Raw genomic sequence first — 24,582 nt, forward strand, 5'->3', positions numbered from 1 at the left:
AGCGTATTCGGATTTCAAGACATGGCGTTTTGCCTAACATAGACTCAGAGCACTATCTCGATATCGTATCAAGTTTTGTTTTTGATTCAAGATAAATAATAACAATAATAAATAGAAGCCATACCGCGTATTTGGATGTGCGTATACCTAGTAATATGTGACCTTTGCACGGGGAATATCAGGGTGTATTGGCAACACAATGCCGTGTCTCTTATAAGTGGTGAAAGGCGCATGCATGTATTGACCATGATGCACTACGTATGTCAGCCGACCAGGCATTAATGGCTGGAGCTAAAACCACTAAGCTAATTGTTGCAAGAGAGGTAACAAGCTAAGCGTTAATCCCTACATCGTATTCTGTTCAGTTTATACTATCCTGATAAACCGTATTTACTATAAATGTTTTAGAGGCTCATCCCAGTTCGAAACTGTCTATTTATCCCCAATGATTTCGCTCCTCCCTTCTATTAATAATACGCTACAGCTAAGGAATAAATTTAAGTGAAATACGTGAACGTTCACCTAAGAAGATTCATTAACGATTCACCCGAGGCTGACGCGGATCCCCCAAACTGGCCAGCAGATATCTTCTGTACCCATGAGGGCGCTTCAGGAGTTGGGAGTATGTTTCCTTCTTGTCGAAGGGCAGAAACCGGGATGATATATGCACTGTGAGATGGTGAGTTCAATGTTACTTTGACGAGGAGATGTTCCCATACTTGTTCATATTGACCGAACTGAATGCGCCCACGACGTCTTTGAATGTCTGCTCGGACCAGTTGACTGAGTCCCTGTACACAAATCACATTAGTCATGAGCACGAGAGGAGGATATATCTCTTTCTGGGCTTACATCTTATTTACTATAATGATGAGTTTCTCCCGTGGGTTGAGCACACCACTCGACAACGCAGCTGAGAGTTTCTCGGCAGATGAACCCCAGCTAGATAAATCGGAAGCGTCGACAACCCAGAAAGCAACATCTGGCGTCTGGCTTTCTAGAGTGAAGTGATTAATACAAGTACAACAGAATGTCAAGGGGAAGATGCTAGCGACATACTCTGAACAGTAAAAGCTCCAGAAGGGGCATAAAAAGACTGAGCAAGTCCGTTTTTCTCGAAGAATGGTACAATTTTCTCATACTGACTAATCCCCTCACTTTCCAGCTGCTGCAATTGGGGAAGCTCAAGCCCGCACTATAACGAGGCACGAGTTAGCATATGCCTAGGTACAAGCTGATTACTTGGGACTGCGCCCACCTTATAGATAAGGCTGCCGATCAGGGCTTTCTTGCCAGCCCCATCGTTACCAAGAACACTGAGAGATTTGGTGCCCATGATGTATATATAAACGTGGACGTTAATTACAATAAAGCTTCAGGTTATTTGGAATGCCTAGGACTCATGAGTGACGATGAGGCGGGGTGGAGAGAAAAAGCTGTTTGCTGTGTCATGCACGTGGCCTCCCTAAAATAGATACACTTAAAGACTAAATTGACTTATTTTCCGAACATAGTAACTACCTACCTACCTTACCTATTACCTACGACCTACTACCTGTTAATCTAAAACTCAGAGACTATATAAGTCACGCTATTGATATGTGCCACTCAAATCCAACCGAACTATTCACAGAAAGATCCTTAGCTTGGCTAGCTACTAACCTTTTCAAAGTTGAAAGAGAAGTACCTGATCAAGTGACACTTTTCGTTGTTGGTCGGTTGCATGCCTTTCTTGGTGACAGGGGGCTGCAGAGCGGCCGTCTAGTTTCCGCTGAAGAATCCAACACTAGCTTTGTGATATCACACCAGCAGCAGATGTAGTACCAAAAAAAAAAAAGCCTAGCCGACATCGCCATTTCTTGTAAATCGCCGTATCCCGAGAGCTAGACTAAAGCCTCTCAGTCTTCATGAAGCATGTGCAACGCTTCAAGGCCCGAGTGCTTGGGCGGACGGAGTTGCCTCATGCCGAGCTGACACCCGAGAACTCATCCCCCCGTCCAGACGAGTCCTCAAGCAGTATAACAGAGTCAACAAAATCCAGTACAACCACACATGGCTTATCCTTGTTAGTGGACAGCAAGCCAGATGAGGCAGGTCTCATGGATTTTCCAGTAGACATTGTTGCGATTCACGGCCTTAATGGAAATGCAATCTCAACATGGCGGCACCAACCTGATGGCACAGTATGGCTTCGAGACCTCCTTCCCGATTTCTTGCCTGGATGTCGGGTCTATACATATGGCTATCCCTCCAAAATATGGTCCCAATCGTCTGAAAGAATTCAGGAGTATGCGCTCAACCTGTTGGTTGCTCTAAGGGATGTTCGGGAAGATTTGAATGCCGTAATTCACCTGGTTCACTCATTCAACTCTGGTCTGACACATTTCTTAGAGCAAACGATCCATCATATTCGTGTGCCATAGTCTTGGCGGAATTGTCTTCAAGCAGGTATGCATAATCTCCAAAGGAAGAAACCGAGATTGACCTATTCCAGGCGCTTGTCGCTGCTCACGAAAACGACGACTTGTATGGGGAGCTACTAAAGTCCATCCGAGGTGTAGTCTTTCTGGCCACTCCACATAGAGGAAGCGGTACAGCAAATCTAGCCAGTATTTGCGGTTCGGTTGTCAATAGCTTCGCGTCCGCTGGGTTAGGACCGAGAGCAGTGAGGACCGACCTGCTTAAAACTTTAATATACGACTCGGATGCGCTTCAAGACCTGACCATGTCAGCGCGCAACCGTCTAGGTAATATTCACGTAGTTTCGTTCTACGAAACTTTGCCTTTGTCAAGGGGCCCGTTGTCCTCCTCCCTGGTAAGTCTGTAGTATTATACGCAACAATAGTTCGCCAATGCTATGGTAGCGCAAGCTTACCTCAGGGACAGGTTGTTAGCCCTGCTTCTGCTGTGCTGGGAATTCCATACGAAGAAGTTATTCCCATGCCAGAAGACCACAGAACTATTTGTCGTTTTCCCGGAGAGACAGAAAGCTACCTGAAAGTGGCGAGAGCTCTTCGAAGGATTGCCACCAAGTCCTCGAATAGCGGCCCAACACTCAAGCGCACCAGCACGCACTCGTCCAACATCGGTAACCACCTCAAGACTTGTTCTTGTTGATCAATCGCTGATTATACTCAAGTCCTTAGTACTTTGGAAAGAACCTGCATGTCGCTTCTTAGTGATAACGATGCCGCAAAAGGTGTCGAGCCGCCCCCGAAACCAGTCCCTGGCACATGCCAGTGGATTCGCAGTCACAGTTTGTTCGTCTCTTGGCTCGAAGCCGGTACCGATGCTCTCCTGTGGCTTACAGGTCATCCTGGCTGCGGTAAAACCATGCTGTCCTACTCACTGGCCCAATACTTCGATGATGCTCGCAACAAGTCTCGGAATGTCCTCATCTATCTTTGCCAGAACAAGAACAAGCAGACAGACGCGAGAGCGGTACTTATTGGTCTTATACTCCAGATCGCCGACCGCCATCGCTCGCTGGTGAGATATATTCGTTCAGCGTTCGAAAAAGAAGGATCAAGCATTATCCAATCCTTCGCCTCTCTCTGGCGTATTTTTGTCAGAATCGCAAAGGATCCCAAATCCGGACCGCTCTATGTTATCGTGGACGCGCTCGACGAGTGTGAGAGAACATCGTGTCATCAATTGCTTGTCTCGATATCTGATATGCTCACTGACTCTTCTCAATCGATGAAGAGTGATAGCAGTGTCAAGTTCCTCATCACAAGCCGACCATTTCTTCACCAATCCTATGCTAACAGCCAAAAAGTACTTCAATCTCGAATATCAATTGACGATGACCAAACTGGTTACACTGAAGACCTTCAGACTTTCATTCAAGAGCGAATTCATGAAATTTCTCTCAACAGGCAATTCTCAAACGACATCAGGGACTTTTTATATGAAGCGATAATGTCCAAAGCCGATCGGACTTTTCTGTGGATTCACCTGGTCCTCGCATCAATCGAGAAGAGCATACTCACTTCAAGGAAAGAATTCCAGAAGATCATAGCCAGCATCCCAGAAGGCCTGGCTGAAATATATCATCGCTATCTGTCTGCCATACCCTTGGATCATCAGGAGGACGCTTCAAAACTACTGAAGTTACTTTTGGCATGCTCCAGGCCCCTCTCCTTAGACGAACTCAACATCGCATTTACTATGGAGTCGTCATACACTACGACTGAAGAGATCATGCAAAACTCTCATAACTCGATTGCACACACTGTTCAGGGTATCCTGGGGTCTTTGGTAAGGGTCACAGGGCAACAAGTATCCCTGGTTCACCAGACGGTGAAGGACTATCTTCAAGATCGAGATAACGCTAGCATTGACAGCCCTCCTGCGATACGCATGGTCAATCCGCAAGGCTCCGCTCTACAGCTGGCTACTGTATGCATTCAATACCTTCTTCTTGATGATTTCACAGTCGACCTGTTTCCAACAAATGACCCATCTACCATTGCAGAAGAAACAGATTTCTTTAGCGAGCTACCTCTGGGCGGCTTTGAAGGCGATTTCTGGGACCAGGAAGATCACGACCTGGACCCTGATACGTTGTTTCACGACCCTGGTATCCTGAATTCTAAGATGTGTGATTCAATGACCTTGGACTATCCCTTTTACACGTATGCATCATTGCATTGGGCTGAACACTTCGCCATATGCGAAGAAGATGCACCAGAAGAGCTTACAGATTTTGCGAGGTCTCTGCTAGACCCCGACACAGCAAATTGCCGTAACTGGTTAAGCTTCTATCATACAAGAGCTTCAACACCACTAGATGACGGCATCACGGACCAAAATCCAATCACCCTAGCGTCACAGTTTAACTCAATCACTGCCCTAAATAGTCTGCTTCTCGGTAGTCAGCCTTCTCAAGTCATCAAAAATCAGAGCCTTTACTGGGCGTCTCGACTTGGCCATGACCGCATCGTTACTGCTCTTCTACAATCAGGCGCTGAACCTGATGCGCAGCAGCTGGATGGGCAAACAGCACTCACTGTTGCATCTGAGCACGGTAATCAATCCTGCATCACCGCTTTGCTAGCAGACAGCCGGACCAATGTGAATGCTCCAGGCAGAAATGGACGGACTGCACTCTCGTTTGCCTGTAGAGGTGGACATGACGAGATCGTCAAGGAATTACTGAAACAGAAAGCTTGCAATCCCGACGAACCGGATAATACAGGAGCAACCCCATTCATCTGGGCCGTAGGGGGAGGTCATCGCTCAACCATTTCCAACCTGGCAAGGCTTCGCAATGTTAACATCAACCACCAGGACAAGACAGGACGTACAGCAGTTTCATGGGCTTCTGGGGACGGCATGGCCGACACTGTCATACGACTACTAAAGCTTCCACGCATCGACATAAATTCCAAAGACAACAAAGGGAGGTCGCCTCTCTCATGGGCAGCAGGAAATGGCTGTACGGATGTAGTTGAAATACTCCTCGCAAACCCAAGAATCGACAAGATGAGCATGGATAACGACAAGAGAAATGCGATATCATGGGCCAGTACACAAGGGCATTGTCAGGTTCTCGTCAAGCTTCTGAAAGCAGGCTGCCCAGGAGTCGATGCCGAAGATATCGATGGATGGACGCCTCTAGCATGGGCTATCCAAACTGACTCACCCGAAACAGTCCACGCTCTTGTCAGTAACGAAAACGTCCTGATTGAACGACGCGACAGAGGCGGAAGGACTGCTTTGTCATGGGCTGTAGAGTATGGGCATATCGAGGTCGTCAAAGTACTTCTGAGAGCTGGTGCTGACACTATGACACAAACTGGGAGTGGCAGAACCCCAGTGATGATAGCTAAGGACTTTGGCAGGGATGACATGGTAAAAGAACTCGAGGCGTACGGGCCATAGTGTCTCAAAGAAGAGACAGTATGTTGTTGTTGTTGTAGTACATAGTTAGGATATCGATTACAATAATTCAGGAAATGATAGTCCGTTGCTACAGCTATAGTATGCGTTTGAGTACCAGTTAGTCTAGATAGTGGACAGAAAGGCCACGTGGTTCATTACCGTCTGAAAGGAGGCCAATACCTGATCACTAAGGAATAGGCGAATATCACCTACAGACTTGTGTAATATTTACATGTGCATGTCCCGCTGCGAATCGCTAGAGTCACTCGTTGTGGTGAAAGTAAAGACGTGAGCTTAGAATTGAGTGGTTACATACCCTGTAACTACCTAATCAACTGACGACTAGACCTAACACTTACAGATGCACCCAAACATTGACCTAACCAGCTCAGGATTTCCAGTGATCTGCCGTCGATGCACCCCACGCTCTTGTTGTCACCGTTCAATGGAGCAAGCAAAAGAGATCACCCACCAGATCGACAACCCCGCAAATGTCAACTCATCACGAAACTCGGATCATTGCAGATATTCCGCGCCTTTTTTTCGCAACTACCAGAAAGGGCTTGACACAAGATACTACTGCACGCATTTGACGACATGCGGTCTGGACTGACTCGCAAAGGAAATTGGGGGGTTTGCAACGCGTCAACAAGTGTATTGGTCACGACACGCTGCATGCATCCTCACAATTTCCACTCAATCATGTCACTCGTGTGTTTCATCGCATTCAGCTGAAGGATAATAAGCTTTTTCTCATGTACGGCTTACTCAACCCTCTCTGTATCACCATAAGACATGCGTGATGCAGGCACGAGATGGTAGGTAACCAAAGTCCCATCGTGAAAGTGACAAGCCCCAAGAAGGTGGTGTTCAAGCGGTGAGATCAAGTCAACCTCAAAATGTCAGGTCAGCGTGCCCGTCGCCAAGGGTATTTAGTTAGACCCTGTGTGGCTAACCGGCCATTTCGCGCTTACAAGACTTGATGAAGCCTAGCGAACAGCTTAGAAGAGGTCCGGTTTGTTTGATAGCTTGGCTGATGTTGATTGTGACTTTCTAACCAAATCAAACAAACGCCACTGGCAAAGGACTGAAATTTACAGCACACAACATCGTTGAAGAGGCCGGAGATGGAACAAAATCGGTCGGATATCTATGTACAATCTGCTGATGGATGAGATCGTTGTCAGATCCAAAGCCAGCTGTCCCTTGCAAATGCAGGCATTGCAGGTCCATCCGTCCTTCCTTTCGAGGATCTTGCTCCTTGTCAGCCGCTAAAATGATGTATTATTACCTACAGCAAGCCCGCTAGGCTAATTATCATCAAGCCTCTTGAGCATCAAAGCTTCTAGGCTCCCAGATCCCAAATGAGCCTCAGCGGCGTCAAATTTAGTAACTGTCCGTGTCTACTAATTAAGAAAAATTACTACGGACTCTGGAGGACTGCGCCAAGTCCGAATCCCTAACATGGGTACTCAGGGATGACGACGATCTTGTCTTGTCATTGTTGGCTATGCTAAAAGAAGCGAAGTGATTGAGAAAAAAAGAAAAAGGGGTCTTTCTCGGCGATGAGCTCGGCACAAGCCATTTTGCCGGCCAACTCAGTGGAGGAGCACGCGACTTTGTGCAGGACAAAGCCCGTTGTGCGTATGGTAGTGATGCCCACATTCCGGGTGATGTGGAGGGGGGAAAGCAAAGCAAACGATGATATGATGATGTGAGCTTCTCTGCTCGGGGCTGGGTGCTGCCATTGCTGCCCCAACCTGCAATATGCCGTGCATGGGCTGTGACTGACCCATGGAAAGAAAACGCTTACCCGTGGCGTCTTTCTCGGACGAATGATGTCGATTGAGCGACAGTGAGCCGAGCCCCCCCAGTCTTTTCTGGCGCTCAGATCTGCTGCCATACATGGACCACGATCTCGTTCTCAGAGTCGGAGCTGAAGAGGTTTTGGCTGCAACACAGCCCAATAACCAGAACAAGGTTCCGGCACTGTATGTGCCAGAGGCTCAAAGGCTGACATGAAAACTGCCGCTGGCTGTACGGCAGTCATCAAGGACCAGCTAGCATAGCAGTAGGCTCGACATGGCGTTTCACGTGCTGGGCGCTTGCATGTGCATTTTGAGGTGCTCATGAGACCTGGGTTTCCCGAGGCACTAGACTACATGCTCATGAGTTTAATCAGTGGGTGTGCTGGTCTCGAAGATCTTTGTTTGATGTGACGGTGCTCATTTCTCCCATGACGGATCCGATTGCTTCGTAAAAGCCCTTGGCAGTCATCAAGGAAGCGGCATTTGAATGAGAAAGTTTCGTCATCCACCTTATTTGAATGGGAGATTGACCAAGGCCAAGGACGAGGACGAGACATACCCATATCGTTGACGTAGGAATAATGCGTCTCTCGACTAGTCAGGAACCGAAAGCCGCACATCGCTGCCTATAGCGCCGCAGCCTGTGTCTTATTAAGGGTAGACCACCTTGTGGCTCTAGAGACACACACACAATTGTTGTAGATCGTAAATTCCCTGATTTGGTTGTTAGCCACGCGACAAGGAAGAACTTTGTCTGAAGTATTATGGGTAGCCGTGAGAAGGAGACCGTTGGGTACCATGAGATGCCCAAGCCAGCGGTCGGGGTCAGCCACCTCATTCATGTCTGTTAGTGATGGTAAACCAAAGATCCCGCCCGTCACCTGCAGTTGCTGTTACAGTTGCTGTGGCTTTCAGCTGAGGTGGGTTTTAGGGACATGTAAGCAGCCAAACCCTCCATCTCAGGGGCTGTAAAGTCGGAAACGCCTTGGCTGATGGTATTTCTGACCACAACCTTCCATCGGGGACACGATCACTGGAATCGCCAGTAATATCAAATCAGTGATGAATTCGACAAAAGTAAAAGGCTCAGTCCGGCATAGAATACTCTGTACATGTCCACTATTATTCCATAAGGTCCACTCTCCGCCACGCCCGGGGAGTCCAAAGTTCCCATGTTTGTCTGGTCTGCACCAAAAATAAAGTCAAGACAAGACAAACCAAGTCATGGAGGATACGATGGATACGTACTCTCGTACTCTCGTATGTACTTTATCCTATACACGGGTGCCGTACAAGATCCGTAGGTCACTAACGGGCGGCCCCGAAAAAAGGTGAACCAAGCCAAGAGAAAAACACTGGACATCAAACGAAAGAAAACGAGGGATCTACAGTCAGACATCGTACGGTACCTGACTTGTTAGTTTCAGTCGTCACTTGGAAAACGCCACAGCCCGTATCGCCGGCATCTATCTCTCGTTGCATCTCAGCCGCCGTCTTGGGACCAGGCTTGGGTTACTCACTCACTCGTAGTCAAGCAGAGCAAGCTTAGGTTACCACTCACTCACTCGTAGTCAAGCAAACCAAACCAAGGCCCTTACTTTTTCAAGACCAAGGACAGGGTCCACCACTTGTTGTTGTTGTTGGCCAGAATAAAGCCGTGCAGTAACTTAGCCAAGCCTAGCTCAGGCGCCTGGGTCCCCCTGGGTCCCCTGGGCCACCCCCTGTCCTAGTGCTGGACATCCACCACACCTGGCCAGCCGCCTCCTCAAAGCTCCTCCACCGCTACAACAAGAGAGGGAATTTGCGTCTGCTTGGGGGGTTAATCCCGACTTTCTTTGAGCGGTATCCTGGTTTAGTAGACTGCTCAGCCTTACTTGTCGCGGTGAACGGGCCCATTCATCCTCCATCGCCCCTTGTCGTGGGTCTTGGCCTATATTTGCTAGCTACCTAGGTACCTAGCAAGCTACCTACAGCACGTTGGAGTTACTGTGTTTGGCTCAGCTTGGGAGCATATATAACTTTCCTCTCTCCCCCCTCCCATCCTTCCTTTGCTATTACATCTGCATCTTATAAACTTTGTATGCAGTCGTGGCTTGACGTGTGTGTGTGTGCTCGCGTGATTACATCTCTCTTATATAACTAAGAGTCTTTCGTAGACAGACGAGTTTCTTCCATACTCTCTCTCACGCCCTCATCCCCACACACTTTATACGTATATACGTACACGCCAAATCATGAGAAAGGACCTTTGGAACTGCTTAGACCTAAAAGTTGGACGACCAAACATTGCATCTTCTTGCCAATAAACGAAACGAAAAAATGAACAGAGATATGAAGCTGGGAAACGAGCCCGTCATGGCCGAAAACGAAAAGAACTGCCGCTTTGAAGGCTACTTCACCTACCGACCTCTCTCCAACCTACCTACACCACCACCGAGCTCCCGCAACTCCTCCGCCGCCCAGTCACCACGAACCACTCTCGACGATGGAGAACCATTGATGCCTCGATTCCGAGGTGAGTTTGCTCTTTTTTTTTTGTTGGTTGCAAAGCAGAGCAGGCAGGCAGGCAGGCAGGAGATGGACCAATGCTGTATGCCATGAGCATCACGTTGTATTCGCATCGCCTGTTGTGTCATGCCACGCTATGCAATGCATCTCATATTCCACAATTTTCAATACTAACTTTGATACAGGCCCGGCTATTCATCTCGTCAACCTCATCCCATCATCCGCCTCATTGGCCATGGCCTCGGTCCCTCTTGTTCAGGCCATCCTGAGCCGAGCCAGCCTCCCGATCGAGACTGTTGCTCTTGCAGTATGCATCCTCGACAGCCTCGACTCCCGCTTCGCCCGTCGCTGGCGCCTCACTTGCCCTCTGTTATCCGACTACTTCTCTCCCACGTCTAAGAGACACACTCTTCCCGCCGCGCCCATCATGCCCCAGCGACAGCAGCTTCACATCGACTCGGTCAACCCAGAGATCATCATCCTAGCGGCTCTCGTCATTGCTGTCAAATTCACAGAGGATCCCCAGGATGCTTCTCAGTATTACTGCAAGGTGTGGGGACGTGGCATGTGGTCTCACCAGCAGCTCAATGCCACTGAGCGATGCATCATGGAGAACCTCAACTACCGCATCATGCCCCTTTGCGAGGAGGATTGCCTGACGGATGCCATGGTCGACATGCAGCTTGCCGCCCAGCAGCAGCCTGACTGGGAGCTCAACGAGTACATGCCCATGGACAGCGATGAGGACAGCGACGATGGAGCAAACATCAGCCACTACATGCCGAGTCACTCTCGTTCAAAGACTCTCGGCTCAGGCTCAGCAGTCTTGGGACTAGGTCTCTCACTCACTCCAGTCGATACTCCAACAGCCGAGGTCAACCACGCGACTACCCCGCAACCATCGGGGCTCTGCAACGACTACTTCAATCATTACCAGGCACAAGATGATTGAAAAAAAGGAAGAAGGGCGTTTTCTGACTTTGGGCATTAACGAGGCGTTACCGTGGATACCAACTCATTTAGCGATTGTTTGTGGATTTGGACTTGATCCGGCGTGATATGCATACGCATCCTATCTATTGTGTGTCGTTTTGGGAATCAGGCCCTGTTTTTTCATTATTCTTTTCACACCCTAATCGGGAGGGATTATAGGGCCAAAATAGCATTCTACTGGACATACGGACATTTGAGTTTCTATTATCAAGGAACAAGTTATTGGCATTGGCCGTTTTCATTGGCGCGGGCCTGGATGGATGGATACAGCAACCATGGAGGCTAGAAGTACACATACCCCTTTCCGTATATTCTAGTCGATCAATACATATTGTAATGTTCTATAAATGGCACACTCGGTTCCGTCTCCCGCTCTTGGCGCACGTTCCAATGTCAAATATCAGGCGATATGGTGCCAACATTCCTCGCCAGTATCCACCTGCTTGCTGCCGATGTCTCATTCATGGTTCACCGCAGCTAAAAGCTCGTGATATGATTTCGATAAATCACTAGATTATGCCAAGGGTTGATTATCCGGCAATTGATGCCGGCTTTGAGATTATATCTAATCTTTTCTGTGTTATCGTCGAAGCAAGATGTAGATATCAGTGTATGACTGACTGACTTGGTGCCGTTCCTCAGATACTAATTTTAGGCTCTTGCGACGAAGGATGAACTTTCGGTTAAGAGGTTGCTTTAAATGAATCATTTCATCACTTGTCCCAGCTACTTTGATAACAGGTGAACAAGCTGACATAGCTCTGCTTCAAGGACTCAACCTTTTCAACTTCCATTCTTCCGACTCGGCTCCCTCCTCCTTCTCATACACAAACCGATCGTGAAGTCTGCTCTCCCTCCCCTGCCAAAACTCAATTCTGTCGGGAATAACCCTCAAACCGCCCCAGAAGTCAGGTACGGGAATCTTCTCCTGCCCTTCAAATCGCTGCTCAACGTCCTTCACCCACCCCTCCAGCTGCTTGCGTCCATCATCATCTTCACCCTGTGGCTCGAGTACTTGACTCTGTTTGCTGGCCCACGCACCGATCCTGCTCCCTCTCGCGCGCGTGTCGTAGTACTTCTGGCTCTCCTCCTTTGAGATTCTCTCCACACGTCCCTCAACGTGAACCTGGCGCTGCAGAGCTTCCCAGAAGAAGAGCATTGCTGCGCGTGGGTTGGACGCTATGTCTGCTGACTTGCGTGAGGTGCCGAGGTTGGTGTAGATGACGAATCCTCGGTTATCGAGCTCCTTGAGATAGACAGTGCGAGATGAGATGCGACCCGAAGGAAGCGAGGCAGTGGATAGGGTGCATGTTTCTGGGTGTTCGACACCAGAATCGTTTTCCTGGGCACGCGAGAACCAAGAATGGAATTGAGGAATGGGAGATTCTGAGTTAAGCTGAGAGCGTACAAGAGTGCCCTTTGTGAACTGCTCTGCCTGGCCTGTAGCTTGATGACCCGCAGGGGCAACTATGAAATGTTAGCCGAGAGTAGAAGTGAAGCAGAGTCATGATAGTCATGGTCACGTAGGAGGGGTAAGGGCACTACCACATACATATGAGCTTCGAGGTATCTGCTGAATGAAGAGCCATTTTTGCAGTGGAAAAGAATCTAGCGCTGGTGTTCAGTGTCAGAAAACGCATTGATTGATTTATATATGATTCTGTTCGCTGTGAAAGATCATGCGATGGGATTAGGTTGACTCACAAATCACCTCTGAGGCATACGATGAGATGGGATGTTTAAGAGGGAAAAAGATACGTACTGTGTAGTACGCAGTGGAGTCATGACATCTTCGAAGGCCTGTCTTAAACCTTTTTGTAGGGTGACATTTGAACATGCAGGAACAGAAAGAAGAAGCAAGAAGCGACCAACAAGTCTTGTTTAAGTAAGGAAGGTAACCCGACAATAGCCATCATGAAAGGTTGTAAACAAATAGCTACCTTATTCCTTGATATAGTATAAACACCAAAGAGACAAAACATAAACAAACACAATGCACGACACATAACAGACGGAACGCACAGATAAAGTAATTAAGTAATAACATTAAATAAACGTATACGATACGTATACGACGTACATACATATAATATACATAACGTACATAACTCATATGCAACGACGTGAGTCGCGTTTACACATTCTATAACATCAATGATCGTTCACGGTCATAATCCGGAATGCTTGCTAACGCACGCAATTTTCTATCCGGCTTTCAAAAAGCAAATATTACAAATTCCCAACCCAAAAGAAACATAAAAAACCCTGTCATGAAACTTTTCCAGACCCATCCATCATATAATTTACGAATCAGCCATAACCAGCGCCAACAAAGCCATGCGGCAGTAGAGGCCATAGCGCATCTAAGTAACATGTTAGCAAATATGATCAATAAAACTTGGGGGGCATGCTTACCTGTCGGAAGTACGCGGCCCTCTGGTCAAAGTCAACCTCCTCAGCAACTTCTTCGTTGCGAGGAAGGGGGTGCATGACAATGCAAGAGCTCTTGGCATGCTTGAGCGAAGCGTTGTCCACGCGGTAAGAGTTCTTGACTTGCTGGTACTCCTCCTCAGTGGGGAAACGCTCCCGCTGCACACGTGTGCAGTACAGGACATCACTGCGGGCCAGGATCTCAGGAGTAAGAGTCTCAGACTCGCAGAGAAGTTGGCCGGAAGCGACGAGCTGCTCTCGGACCTTGGGGGGCAGAGCCAAGGACTTGGGAGCAACAAGCTGGACCTGGACCTGGTAGTGTCGGAGCAGGTACACAAGAGAGTGCACAGGTCGGCCGTAGAGAAGGTCACCAAGGAAGGTGATGGTCAAGCCCTGGACAGTACCCAACTCCTCACGAATGGTGAAGAGATCGAGGAAGGCCTGGGTGGGGTGCTCCTTGCTTCCGTTGCCACCATTGATGACAGGGACAGGGCTGTACTTCTCGGCAACGTGAACGCTGGACTCCTCGGGGTGACGGAGGACAACAGCATCACCGTAGCAGGCCAGAGTTCGCAGGGTGTCCTGGAGGGTCTCACCCTTCTTGACAGAGGAGTGAGAGGTGGAGATGGCGATGGTGCGGCCACCAAGACGCTGCATAGCAGCATCGAACGATGCCGAGGTGCGAGTAGAAGGCTCGTAGAAGAGCGTGGTCAACAGGCGACCTCGAAGGATGTTCAAGACACCCTCACGCTGAACACCAAGACGCATCTCCTGCGCGACAGTAAAGAGCAGATGGAGATCAGCTCGGCTGTAGGCCTTGACGGACAGAACGTGAGTGTTCTTGAACGACGAAGGTCGAGCCAGAAGTTGCTGGAGCGAGGAGCTGACCATAGGCTGGGGCTGCAGACCAGGGGCGAGCTCACCAACAGGGGCAGCATCAGAATCCACACCACGAAGGCGGTTCAGAGGCTGGAAGTTGGCCAGCATAGAAAGGCGACGGTCTCGTGGGGAGTCTGTGGCCTGGGCAATTGAGGTGGTAGGCTTGGTGGGAGGCGACATAGGAGGAGCAATGTGCGAAGACATGTCCTTGCCCTGAGGCGAGACCTTCAGGACTTCACCATCGAGGCAGACGGTGGTGTTCTGGAAAGTGACTCGCTGAACAGAGCCGCGCATGACACGGCCCTCAAAAGGAGACCAGAAGTTGCCAGGAGCCAAGTTGTAAGGGCGGTCGATCTCGGCCTCAATGGTGGTTCCAGACTGCTCGTGGAGCTCAAAGATCTCCATGGGGTTGGTGTAGAGACGGTCCTTGATGTCATCGACAGTAAGGCGGCCCTCAGCAACAGAGGTCAGGAGAAGAGGCAGAGCGTCGTAGATACCCATGTGAGGATCACCCTTGTGGCCGAGCGAAGTGGCCAGGCGGTAAGGGAGACTGCCAATAGAGAAGACATCGATGGTGGACAAGTGCGCCCAAAGAGCCTTCTGGTCAACAGCGGTAGGAAGACGCTCGCACTCAGGGTACTCGTCGCGAGAAAGGTAGAGCGAGTAGATGGAAACATCGCAAGTAACCTGCAGACCCTTAGCCTTGCTGAGAGCGATCAGCTTGATATCATCCTTGTTGGTAACCGAAGTGACGTGGATGCGACGGTTGTGAAGGCTGGCGAGCAAGAGAATGGAAGCCAGATCGGTCAGCTTGGCATCAGTGACAATTGGCTTGTGGTTGGGCCAAGAGTCGAAGTGAGCGGTGACAGCAGCGACCTTGCTAATGTTGCCAGAGAGGTGGTTGAAGGGGATGAAGAGAGATCCAACCTCGCCAGTAACATGGCTGATCTGGTCAGCATTGTCTGAAGTAGCAGCAACAGAGAAGTTGTAGTCGCAGTAGCCACCTCGTCGACTGTTCTGCTGAGCAGTGTTGAGGGTGATGGCATCAGTGATGGCACCATCCACACCCAGAGGCATAACTCGGATCATGCTGAAACCGGCAGAGATGGACGCCTTGGTAACGGTCTGAATGTCGTCGCTGTTGGCAGAAGCAATACCAGGAACGAAAGCAGCGATGTTGATAAGACCGGGCAGAACAATGGTTCGGTGGCTGGTCTGGTAATCGCGCTTGGAGACCTCGAGCTCGAAGTGGCGGGCAATGGCCTCGACGAGGATCTTGGCGTTCTTGACGTTGGTGACAAGAGGAATCTGGTAATCAACAGCCATACGACGAGTCTGGTAACCCTTACTCATGTAGTTGGCAGGACGGCGGTACTTGTTGTTGGAAGGCAAGTTGATGTACAGATCGATGGTGTTCTTGGCCAAATGCTGGGTGAGCGAGAACTCGGAGCTGCGGTCCTCCTCCTTGCCAAGAACCTCAAGGTACTGGCACTGAACGCCATGCTCCTGGAGGAAATCGGCGGTACCGGAAGTAGCAAACAGCTTGTAACCAAGCTTCTCAAGCTTCTGCACAGAAGGAAGCATCTCACGCTTGTCCTTGTAAGAACCAATAGACAGGAGAATGTTCTTCTTGGGGATCTTGAAACCAGTAGACATCAAAGCCTTGAGGTAGGCCTCGTTCTTGTCAACACCGAAACAAGCAACCTCACCAGTAGAGGCCATCTCGACACCCAGAACAGGATCAGCACCAGAAAGACGGGAGAAACTGAACTGAGGCACCTTGACACCGACACAGTTAGGGGCAAGGTCGGTGGGAGGGTAAGCCTGGAAAGGCTGGCCCATGATAGCCTTGGTAGCCATCTCAATCAGATCAACACCCATAACCTTGGACACAAAGGGGAACGAACGCGAAGCACGAACGTTACACTCGATGACCTTGATATCGTTATCCTTGGCAATGAACTGAATGTTGAAAGGACCAGTGACGTTGAGAGCAGCACCAATCTTGCGAGTAGCCTCTTCAATACGCTGAATAGTGGTAGCCTCCAAATCCTGAGGAGGCAGGATAAGAGTAGCATCACCAGAGTGAACACCAGCGTTCTCAACGTGCTCGGAGACGAAGTGACCAATAACCTTACCGTCCTTGGCAACAGCGTCCATCTCAATCTCCTTGGCGTTCTCAATGTACTTGGTAATAACGACAGGGTGGTCTCGAGAAACCTCAACAGCCTGGTCCAAGTAGTTCTTCAAATCTTTCTCAGAGTAAACCGTGTTCATAGCAGCACCCGAAAGAACGTAAGAAGGTCGAACCAGAACAGGGTACGAAACCGCGTTACAGAAGTCCTGAGCCTCACTGAAGCTTGTAAGCTCCTTCCAAGTAGGCTGATCAACCTCAATACGATCCAACATACGAGAGAACTTGTATCGGTTCTCCGCATTGTCAATCATCTCAGGAGAAGTACCAAGCACCTTGACACCAGCACGGTGCAGAGCCAATGCAATGTTGTTAGGTGTCTGTCCACCCATAGCACCCAAAATGCCACTCGAGTTCTCCAGCTGATAAATATCAAGAACAGTCTCAAGAAGAATGTTCTCAAAGTATAGCTTATCTGCTTCATCGTAATCAGTGCTTACCGTCTCCGGATTAAAATTGACCATTATAGTCTTAAAGCCTGAAGCGCGGAGTGTTCTGATGGCTCTGACTGAACACCAGTCGAATTCGACGGATGAACCGATGCGGTAGACACCGGAACCAAGGACCATGACACCGTGGTCGTCGAAGCTGACGTCATGCTCGGAGGCATTGTAGGTCATGTAGAGGTAGTTTGTGAAGGCAGGGAACTCTGCGGCGACGGTATCGATTTGCTTGACGAAGGGCTGGATGCCGGCCTCGAGACGCATGCGGCGGACGGCGATCTCGTTGGAGCTCCAGAACTTGGCGAGCTGACGATCGCTGAAGCCGAGACGTTTGGCCTGGAGAAGAATGGAGGGGGTGGAGGTGATGTCGGTAGTACTGTAGCCGGTCATGCGCTTGGAGAAGTCGCTGAGACCCTTGAGCTTGGTGAGGAACCACTTGTCGATCTTGGTAAGCTCCCATATCTTGTCGACGGTGTATCCTTCGTGCATGGCATTGGCAATGGCAAACAGACGCTGGTCAGATGGGGTCTGGAGCTCATCCTCGATGCTCATGAGAGCCTCGGTGTCGTTGAAGCCCAGATTGTGGGGGTCGATGGCACGGATAGCCTTCTGGATGGCTTCCTCGAATGATCGACCGATGCTCATGACCTCACCAACACTCTTCATAGAAGAACCAAGCTGGGTAGACACACGAGTGAACTTCTTGAGATCCCATCGGGGCATCTTGACAACGCAGTAATCGAGCGAGGGTTCGAAGCAGGCACAGGTGGACTTGGTGACTGAGTTCTTGATCTCCTTGAGAGGAATGTTGAGACCAAGCTTGGCAGCGATAAAGGCCAGGGGGTAACCGGTGGCCTTGGAGGCGAGAGCTGAAGATCGGGACAGACGGGCGTTGACCTCGATAATGCAGTACTCGCGGGAGAAGGGGTTCAGGGCATACTGAATGTTACATTCTCCGACGACGCCGAGGTGGCGAATGACATTGACAGCTGTTGTTCGTAGCATGTTGTAGTCCTCATCGGACAAAGTCTGGGAGGGGGCGACAACGATAGAGTCACCAGTATGGATACCGAGGGGATCGAAGTTCTCCATGTTACAAACGGTGATACAGTTGTCCTGAGCATCACGGACAACCTCGTACTCGATTTCCTTCCAGCCCTTCATACTGCGCTCAATAAGAACTTGGGGACTGGCGGCGAAAGCCTTGTTGCAGAGCTCCATGAGCTCATCCTCATTGTTGGCAAAACCACTGCCGAGACCACCGAGGGCATAGGCGGCACGCACGATGACGGGGAAACCAATGTCCTTGACGGCGTGCATAGCCTCGTCGATGTTGTTGGCAGAAGCCGACTTGGCGCACTTCTCGCCGATGGAGTCCATGCTGCGGGCAAAAAGCTCACGATCCTCGGTGGTGATGATGGTATCAATGGGGGTACCAAGGACCTTGACACCGAGGGACTCGAACTCGTCCTTGAGCTGGATACCAACCTGGAGGGCAGTCTGTCCACCAAAGGTGACATAGATGGCATCGGGACGCTCGTACTGGATAACCTTGCGGACAAAGTCGGCGTTGACAGGAAGGAAGTAAACCTTGTCAGCCAAGCCCTTGGAGGTCTGGATAGTGGCGATATTGGGGTTGATGAGGACGGTGTAGATACCCTCCTCCTTCAAGGCCTTGATGGCCTGGCTACCAGAGTAATCAAACTCACCAGCCTGACCAATGCTGAGACCACCACTGCCGAGAACCAGGACCTTGCGGACTGAGACGCGAGGGTGGAGAGCCTCGTTTTCCTCAATGGTGCCGCCAGGGAAGTGGACAGGGGTCTTGAGGAGCTCGGGCTTCTCGGCGCAGTTGGCCATGGTGTTGATGAAAACATCGAAGAGGAACTCGGTGTCACGAGGACCGGGAGTGCTCTCGGGGTGGAACTGCACACTGAAGTAAGGCTTCTCAGTGTGGTAGATACCCTCGTTGCTACCGTCGTTGGCGTTGACGAAAAGCTCCTTCCAGCCGTTGGTCAGGCTGTCGGTGTCGACGGCGAAACCATGGTTCTGAGAAGTGATGTGACACTTGCCAGTGACCATGCTGGTGCAGGGAATGTTGTGGCCTCGGTTACCGAACTTCATCTTCTTGGTGGTGGCGCCGGCAGCACGGGCGAGGAGCTGATGACCCAGGCAGATACCGAAGACGGGGATCTCGTTCTTCTCGAGGACGGAAGCGATGTTCTTAACGGTGTTCTCGAGAACGGCGGGGTCACCGGGACCGTTGGAGAGGAAGAGACCATCGAATTCGTCAATGGCGCTGGCAATGTCGTAGTCCCAGGGGCAGACGAGGACTTCGACACCACGCTTGAGGAAGCACCTCAGCTGGTTGAACTTCATTCCGACATCGAGGCACAGAACACGGATAGTACGCCCTGACGGGTGCTTACGGGCGACCGATGGAGGTGGCTTGTAGAGCTTAGGCTCCTTAATGGACACTACATAAATAATGAGCATGCGTCTCCAAGTGCGAAACGCTAGAGGACTCACCTTCTTGCACCAAGTTCTTGTTGTTGGGGTTGACCCATTCGACCTGCTCAAAGTGGTCGAGAGGGAGAGCAGCCAAGGCACCATCGACGTGGCTGGTGACAGCGCCGTTGGTAACGCCGCGCATCTCAAGGCGCATCTTTCCAAGCATGCTACCCTTCTCACGGATCTTCTTGGTCAAGGCACGGGTGTCGACGCCGTACATGGCGGGAACACCCTGCTCCTTGAGCCATGTGCCGAGTGAAGATGTAGCAAGGAAGTGAGAGAAGTCCTCGCCAGCATATGAAGCTGTGACGAGACCAGCAATGTGGATCTGGTTAGACTCGAAGTGAGCAGGCAGGTCGCCTAGGAGCTCATCCATAGCCTCGCGCGAGGGAACACCATAGTTTCCGACGAGGGGGAAAGTGATGACGAGGATTTGACCGCGGTATGAGGGATCTGTCACGGACTCGGGATAGCCCACCATGCCCGTTTGGAAGACCAGCTCTCCAGCAATGCTCTTCTGGGCACCAAAGCTGTAACCTTGGAAGGTGGAGCCATCCTCAAGCTCGAGGCAGACGAGGCCATCGTCCTCGGCGCCAAACTGACGAGCAGAGGCGGGAGGTTGAGGAACCAAAGCCATTGTGGTGTTTGTGATATAAAATTGAAACAAAAAAGAGAGAAAAAGCTTCTGCGCTGGATGATGATAACAACCAAGACCCAGATAAGCGCGGGGCACGAAACGTCGTGGAGGGGTCGCCGCGGGAGGACAGGGAGATTGCGAGCGACGGGCCGGCAAGTTAACTCGTTTTCAGAGCTACCCTGATAAGGTCAGAAGCTACCTCGCAATCATTAGCCTCAGCAAGAGTTGCGGAAGAAAAGGATGCTGTAAGAGCGAGGGTTTGGGGAGGAGGAGGAAGAAGAAGAAGAGGTTCTTGACGAAAGCGGCCCTGGGAAACTTTTTTTTTATCGCTTGGCTTGACTGTCTGCTCTTACAAGGTGCTCCCCGCTGTGGGTTTATGAGGGGTTTGATTGGCCAATTCAGCAGCAGTTCCCTAAAGGCGTCCAATTACAGCACCCCATTAATACCTGCAGGGACACTAAAATGCCCCGCCATGCCTTGGCCGAACCTCACAAGCCTCTCCACAAGCTGCGCAACAGCCTTTCATCATGAGTGATCGACCATGAGAGATGGTTGGACTTTGAGCCTCGAGAGTGGGTTTATTAGATCAGCGGTCAGGGTTAAGCCGCTCCGACAAGATGGCCATGGAAGAGCACAAGCTGGCAGGTGGCGGGGAGGCTTGATATGGCTCCGGTAACGGAAGAATCGTCTCTGATCGAGGCATGAAGTTGTCATGACAAGGTCTGTGCTACCGAGACAAAGCCATGTCTGACATTGCCATGCATGCAGCACACAGCGAACCGTTCCAGAAGCTACAGAAAGAGTGCGTTGACAGGGTTCTGTTCATTTTCACTGTTAAAACCTAATCTGCGCGCTGTAAAATCTTGGAAATATCGGCAATCAACTATGGACCCCAAGATCCCATCAAGAGCTCGAGCCCAGGGCGGCAATGAGAAAAAGCCGCGCCGCATCACAGGCTAAAACTTAAAAACCCCACTCATCATCCACCTCCACAGCGTGAGAGAGAGAAAAAAGTTTTTTTTTACTTCAACTGTGCTGTCATTGGGCTAACTAGCCTGGCTTCCAGTCCACTTTGAATCTTAGTTTCACCCGAGTCGTTCAGATGCATTGAAAAACTTGACTGCATAGAGTCTCAAGGATGAAATTTCAGTCAGTTTTATTACGTAGTATGTCATTCTAGGCTAGTTCTTGGGTCCATTGGATTGTATACCCCAATGTTTAAGTCAAGTTTTCTGGTTACTAGGCCCATGTATGTATGTAGTCAAGTTAGCTTGTGGGCGTGAGATGAGGCTCGTGCCACGCGAACACATGGCCATGTCGTACAATGTAAAAAGAGATATCACCGTTGGATGAGCCTTTAATTAGAAATTAAAGAGCCACAAACTGATGTACTGATCCATATACGATAATGGTGTTAATGAAACGTCAATCGTTAATGTTCATGACTGACAAGATTCATCGGACTGGATGAAGTTGTATGACTGCTATTCATAATGTACAATTGGCTATTCAAAATGGACCATCGAGGAGATGCCTTTAATGTAATCATTTTTATAACCGTTCATTAGTTCCTTCATAAAGTCCTTGGACATACAAGAGAAATCACCGCCGTCAGACAGATACAAGCTCATCATTGTACAAACGCTTCTCAGGCAACGCTGTTCTTGCAGTTAAATTCCTTCCGAGTTCCATATTCTTCAAGATTTTCAAGCCAAGCCAGTAACATTCATTATACTGAAACAATATGCAAATGCTATTCTTTGAAGAATGAAACACAACAACCCAACCAGCGAAGGGGAAGTACTCCTGTCTGAAATGTCTATAACCCATCAATGTACACCTTGCTATCTTTTTTTAAAATCAATCTGGCCATGTCCAGCTATGGCATTGGAGGTGCCCCCATATTCGTGATCTTTGGCGTCCTTTGAGCTGTGGGACTGGCCTGGCTTCCCATCAAGTTGCCAGGCTTTTGTCCACCCTGTGCGTTCGCACGGAAAACGGGCTCTTTCTTGGGATCGAACCCGGGAAAGGCGGCTTGTAATCTCGAGTAGAGGTCCTTAATGCTATTGTTTCGCTCTTCGCGGTCTGCCACTGGGTCGATATTGTTCTCTTTGCCTTCAAGCCCTTTTGGAGCCCGGAGTTTGGCGGAAAGATTCAGGGGTGGTGCGTTGAGATATGCTGGACAAGGTGGAACTTTAACCTCGGGCTTTCGGTCTGCAAGTGCCGCCATATAAGATAAGTTTGCCTGCAATCGCCTCATACATCTAAGAAGTACTGTTAGTCATTTGACAAAACTTTAAATGAAAAGACTTACTGAAGGTAATCATGCTGTAGCTGCGCTTCCTCCTCTGACGGCTTCTTGTCCCCCGGAATTCCAGCCGCAGCGCTTTCTTCCTTCAACTCCTTTTGCGTCGCCTGGATTTGAATCGATTCGTACAGAAGTTCATGGTTGATGTCCAATAACAAAGCAAAACGCTCCTTGTCGCGGGATTCTGTTCCAGGACTTAGTGGTACAGCGGCTGATGAGCTGCCATTCACGGCTTGCCCCTGGTTTGAGAAAGTTGGAGTCTGAGGTGTTGTTAAAGCCGAAGGCGGTTGTTGTTGCTGGACCTGTCCCTGCATTTGCCCCTGCGGTTGCTGGGGTTGTTGCTGCTGTAGTTGTGGAGGTTGCGAGTGTTGTCGTTGCTGCTGCTGTTGCTGATGGTTTGTTGGAGTTTGGCTCTGCGGTGGCTGCTGGGGAGTCGGGAATTGACCCTGTTGAGATGGCAAGGCATTGTTTGGTGTCCCTTGTGCTGCGCTTGGGGGTCTCTGGGGAGTAGAGATCTGGCCCATACCAGCGGCGTTAGCAGCTTGGTGTTGCTGCTGTTGCTGCTGCTGTTGCTGCTGTTGCGCCTGTGCCTGCGCTTGTGCCTGCGCTTGTGCCTGCGCCTGTTGCTGTTGTTGCTGTTGCATTCGCTGCATCATATGGGGTTGTTGGGGCATACCGCCCTGGTTCATCGGAAAGCCTTGCAAGCCTCCACCCATCATGTAGTTTGGCGTGAAGCTTTGAGGAGCGACCGAGGAGGGGACGACTTGGCCGTACGGATTACCGGAGAATTGCTGTTGAAATCCTGCCACTGTGCGCAACGTGTCAGCCACTGAAGATGGAAGTGATAAATAGCGTTGTGTCGCGTCAGGTTATGGTTTGCGCCGCGCTCTCTACTAGTCGCGCAATTGCCCCGACATCGTCAAAAGGCTTCTGGCGTCGAATATAGTCTTCACGACAAGCGCGTGCTCAAGGGCTTGGTCGAGTGTCGCGTGCGAATATAGAGATTGGACCTACTTTGACTATTGGCAGCCATATGTTGCATGCCTGCGTTGGGCATCATACCTCCAGGGCCACCAGCCATCATTTGAGGATTCGCGCCAGGGTTAAAGCCTCCCTGCGGAGCCATACCGGCGAACTGTTGCTGCTGGTTATACATCATCTGTTGAGCGGCTGGCTGAGCTCCAGATTGCTGCTGTGGGGCAGGGTTGTTGAAAGAGGGAGCAGCATTGTTGCCAAAGTTGTAGCCGGCGGAGTACATGACGGGCGTCAAAGGCGTCAGTGCAGCGCTTCAGGCGGCAGCGCGTGATGGGCTGGGCTGGGCTGGGCTAAAGTATGCTATGCTATGCTACGTATGGATGCTGTAACAGCGGCGGACAGCAGCCGGCGTATAGTGGGAGTGGGAGGGATCGGACACGCGTGTGTGAGCGAGGATAGGCTTGTAGTTGGCTGTTGATGGAACACGGATGGGGTCCAATCAATCTGTCAGGTTCGATTCGGTGAACGAATGACGGGTCTGGTCTGGAAACGTCAGGTCAAATATGGGCGTCAGTCGTGGGCGTGAGAGTGGCAGCGGGAGTGGGATTGGGAGGCTGGGCTGGTCACTTGTGTACAGACGCGGTTCAGTTGGTTCCAGGATTGGAAATGAAAATGAAACCTGGAGCACGTCTTGGACGACAGAGATGTGGCTGTGTGGGGCTAGTCGTCGTACCTGCCTGAGTACATATTGGTTGCTCTTAGCTGAACACTCAAGCAAGGAGTTCCGGTTATGTGAATGGCATATCTTGATAGAGTCTTTTTCACTTATTCTACTAGTTTCGTTTATTATACTCTCGACAGCGAAACTGGTTTCGTTGGGTCATGGGGAAAACCGTTTATCATGTAAGCTATATCGTTCTATGGAAACAGTATCGAATTACGGATACAGCTCGAATGCTCCGCAATGCGCCCAAATACTGTTTATACCCACTCGCCCCTGTCACTTACAT

The 24,582-nt window shown here is 50.1% G+C and overlaps 6 protein-coding genes across 6 annotated transcripts, besides 4 other annotated features; 2 read left to right on the plus strand and 4 right to left on the minus strand.

The window, feature by feature from the left end:
- Positions 1–691: 691 nt before the first annotated feature.
- Positions 692–1,336, minus strand: FPSE_05922 (uncharacterized protein; the record flags this gene model as incomplete). Its single annotated transcript, XM_009259040.1, has 4 exons — positions 692–791; positions 853–997; positions 1,060–1,195; positions 1,259–1,336. 4 exons carry the CDS (start codon positions 1,334–1,336, stop codon positions 692–694), a joined length of 459 nt encoding a protein of 152 aa, XP_009257315.1.
- A 571-nt stretch (positions 1,337–1,907) lies between these two features.
- Positions 1,908–5,886, plus strand: FPSE_05921 (uncharacterized protein; the record flags this gene model as incomplete). Its single annotated transcript, XM_009259039.1, has 6 exons — positions 1,908–2,016; positions 2,071–2,342; positions 2,392–2,448; positions 2,495–2,815; positions 2,887–3,088; positions 3,140–5,886. 6 exons carry the CDS (start codon positions 1,908–1,910, stop codon positions 5,884–5,886), a joined length of 3,708 nt encoding a protein of 1,235 aa, XP_009257314.1.
- Positions 5,887–10,013: 4,127 nt separating this feature from the next.
- Positions 10,014–11,154, plus strand: FPSE_05920 (uncharacterized protein; the record flags this gene model as incomplete). Its single annotated transcript, XM_009259038.1, has 2 exons — positions 10,014–10,209; positions 10,388–11,154. 2 exons carry the CDS (start codon positions 10,014–10,016, stop codon positions 11,152–11,154), a joined length of 963 nt encoding a protein of 320 aa, XP_009257313.1.
- Positions 10,249–10,269: a microsatellite.
- Positions 11,155–11,961: 807 nt separating the features above from the next.
- On the minus strand, positions 11,962–12,784 carry FPSE_05919 (uncharacterized protein; the record flags this gene model as incomplete). The annotated part of the gene is made up of 2 exons (XM_009259037.1): positions 11,962–12,662; positions 12,748–12,784. 2 exons carry the CDS (start codon positions 12,782–12,784, stop codon positions 11,962–11,964), a joined length of 738 nt encoding a protein of 245 aa, XP_009257312.1.
- Positions 12,785–13,498: 714 nt separating this feature from the next.
- On the minus strand, positions 13,499–20,289 carry FPSE_05918 (uncharacterized protein; the record flags this gene model as incomplete). The annotated part of the gene is made up of 3 exons (XM_009259036.1): positions 13,499–13,558; positions 13,611–19,618; positions 19,671–20,289. 3 exons carry the CDS (start codon positions 20,287–20,289, stop codon positions 13,499–13,501), a joined length of 6,687 nt encoding a protein of 2,228 aa, XP_009257311.1.
- A 1,879-nt stretch (positions 20,290–22,168) lies between these two features.
- Positions 22,169–23,855, minus strand: FPSE_05917 (uncharacterized protein; the record flags this gene model as incomplete). Its single annotated transcript, XM_009259035.1, has 3 exons — positions 22,169–22,553; positions 22,604–23,405; positions 23,612–23,855. The coding sequence occupies 3 exons, from the start codon at positions 23,853–23,855 to the stop codon at positions 22,169–22,171; spliced, it is 1,431 nt and encodes a 476-aa protein (XP_009257310.1).
- Positions 22,881–22,992: a microsatellite.
- Positions 23,144–23,179: a microsatellite.
- A 48-nt stretch (positions 23,856–23,903) lies between the features above and the next one.
- Positions 23,904–23,924: a microsatellite.
- Positions 23,925–24,582: the final 658 nt, after the last annotated feature.

Source organism: Fusarium pseudograminearum, chromosome 4, assembly GCF_000303195.2.
Source record: "Fusarium pseudograminearum CS3096 chromosome 4, whole genome shotgun sequence".
Lineage (NCBI taxonomy): Eukaryota > Fungi > Ascomycota > Sordariomycetes > Hypocreales > Nectriaceae > Fusarium > Fusarium pseudograminearum.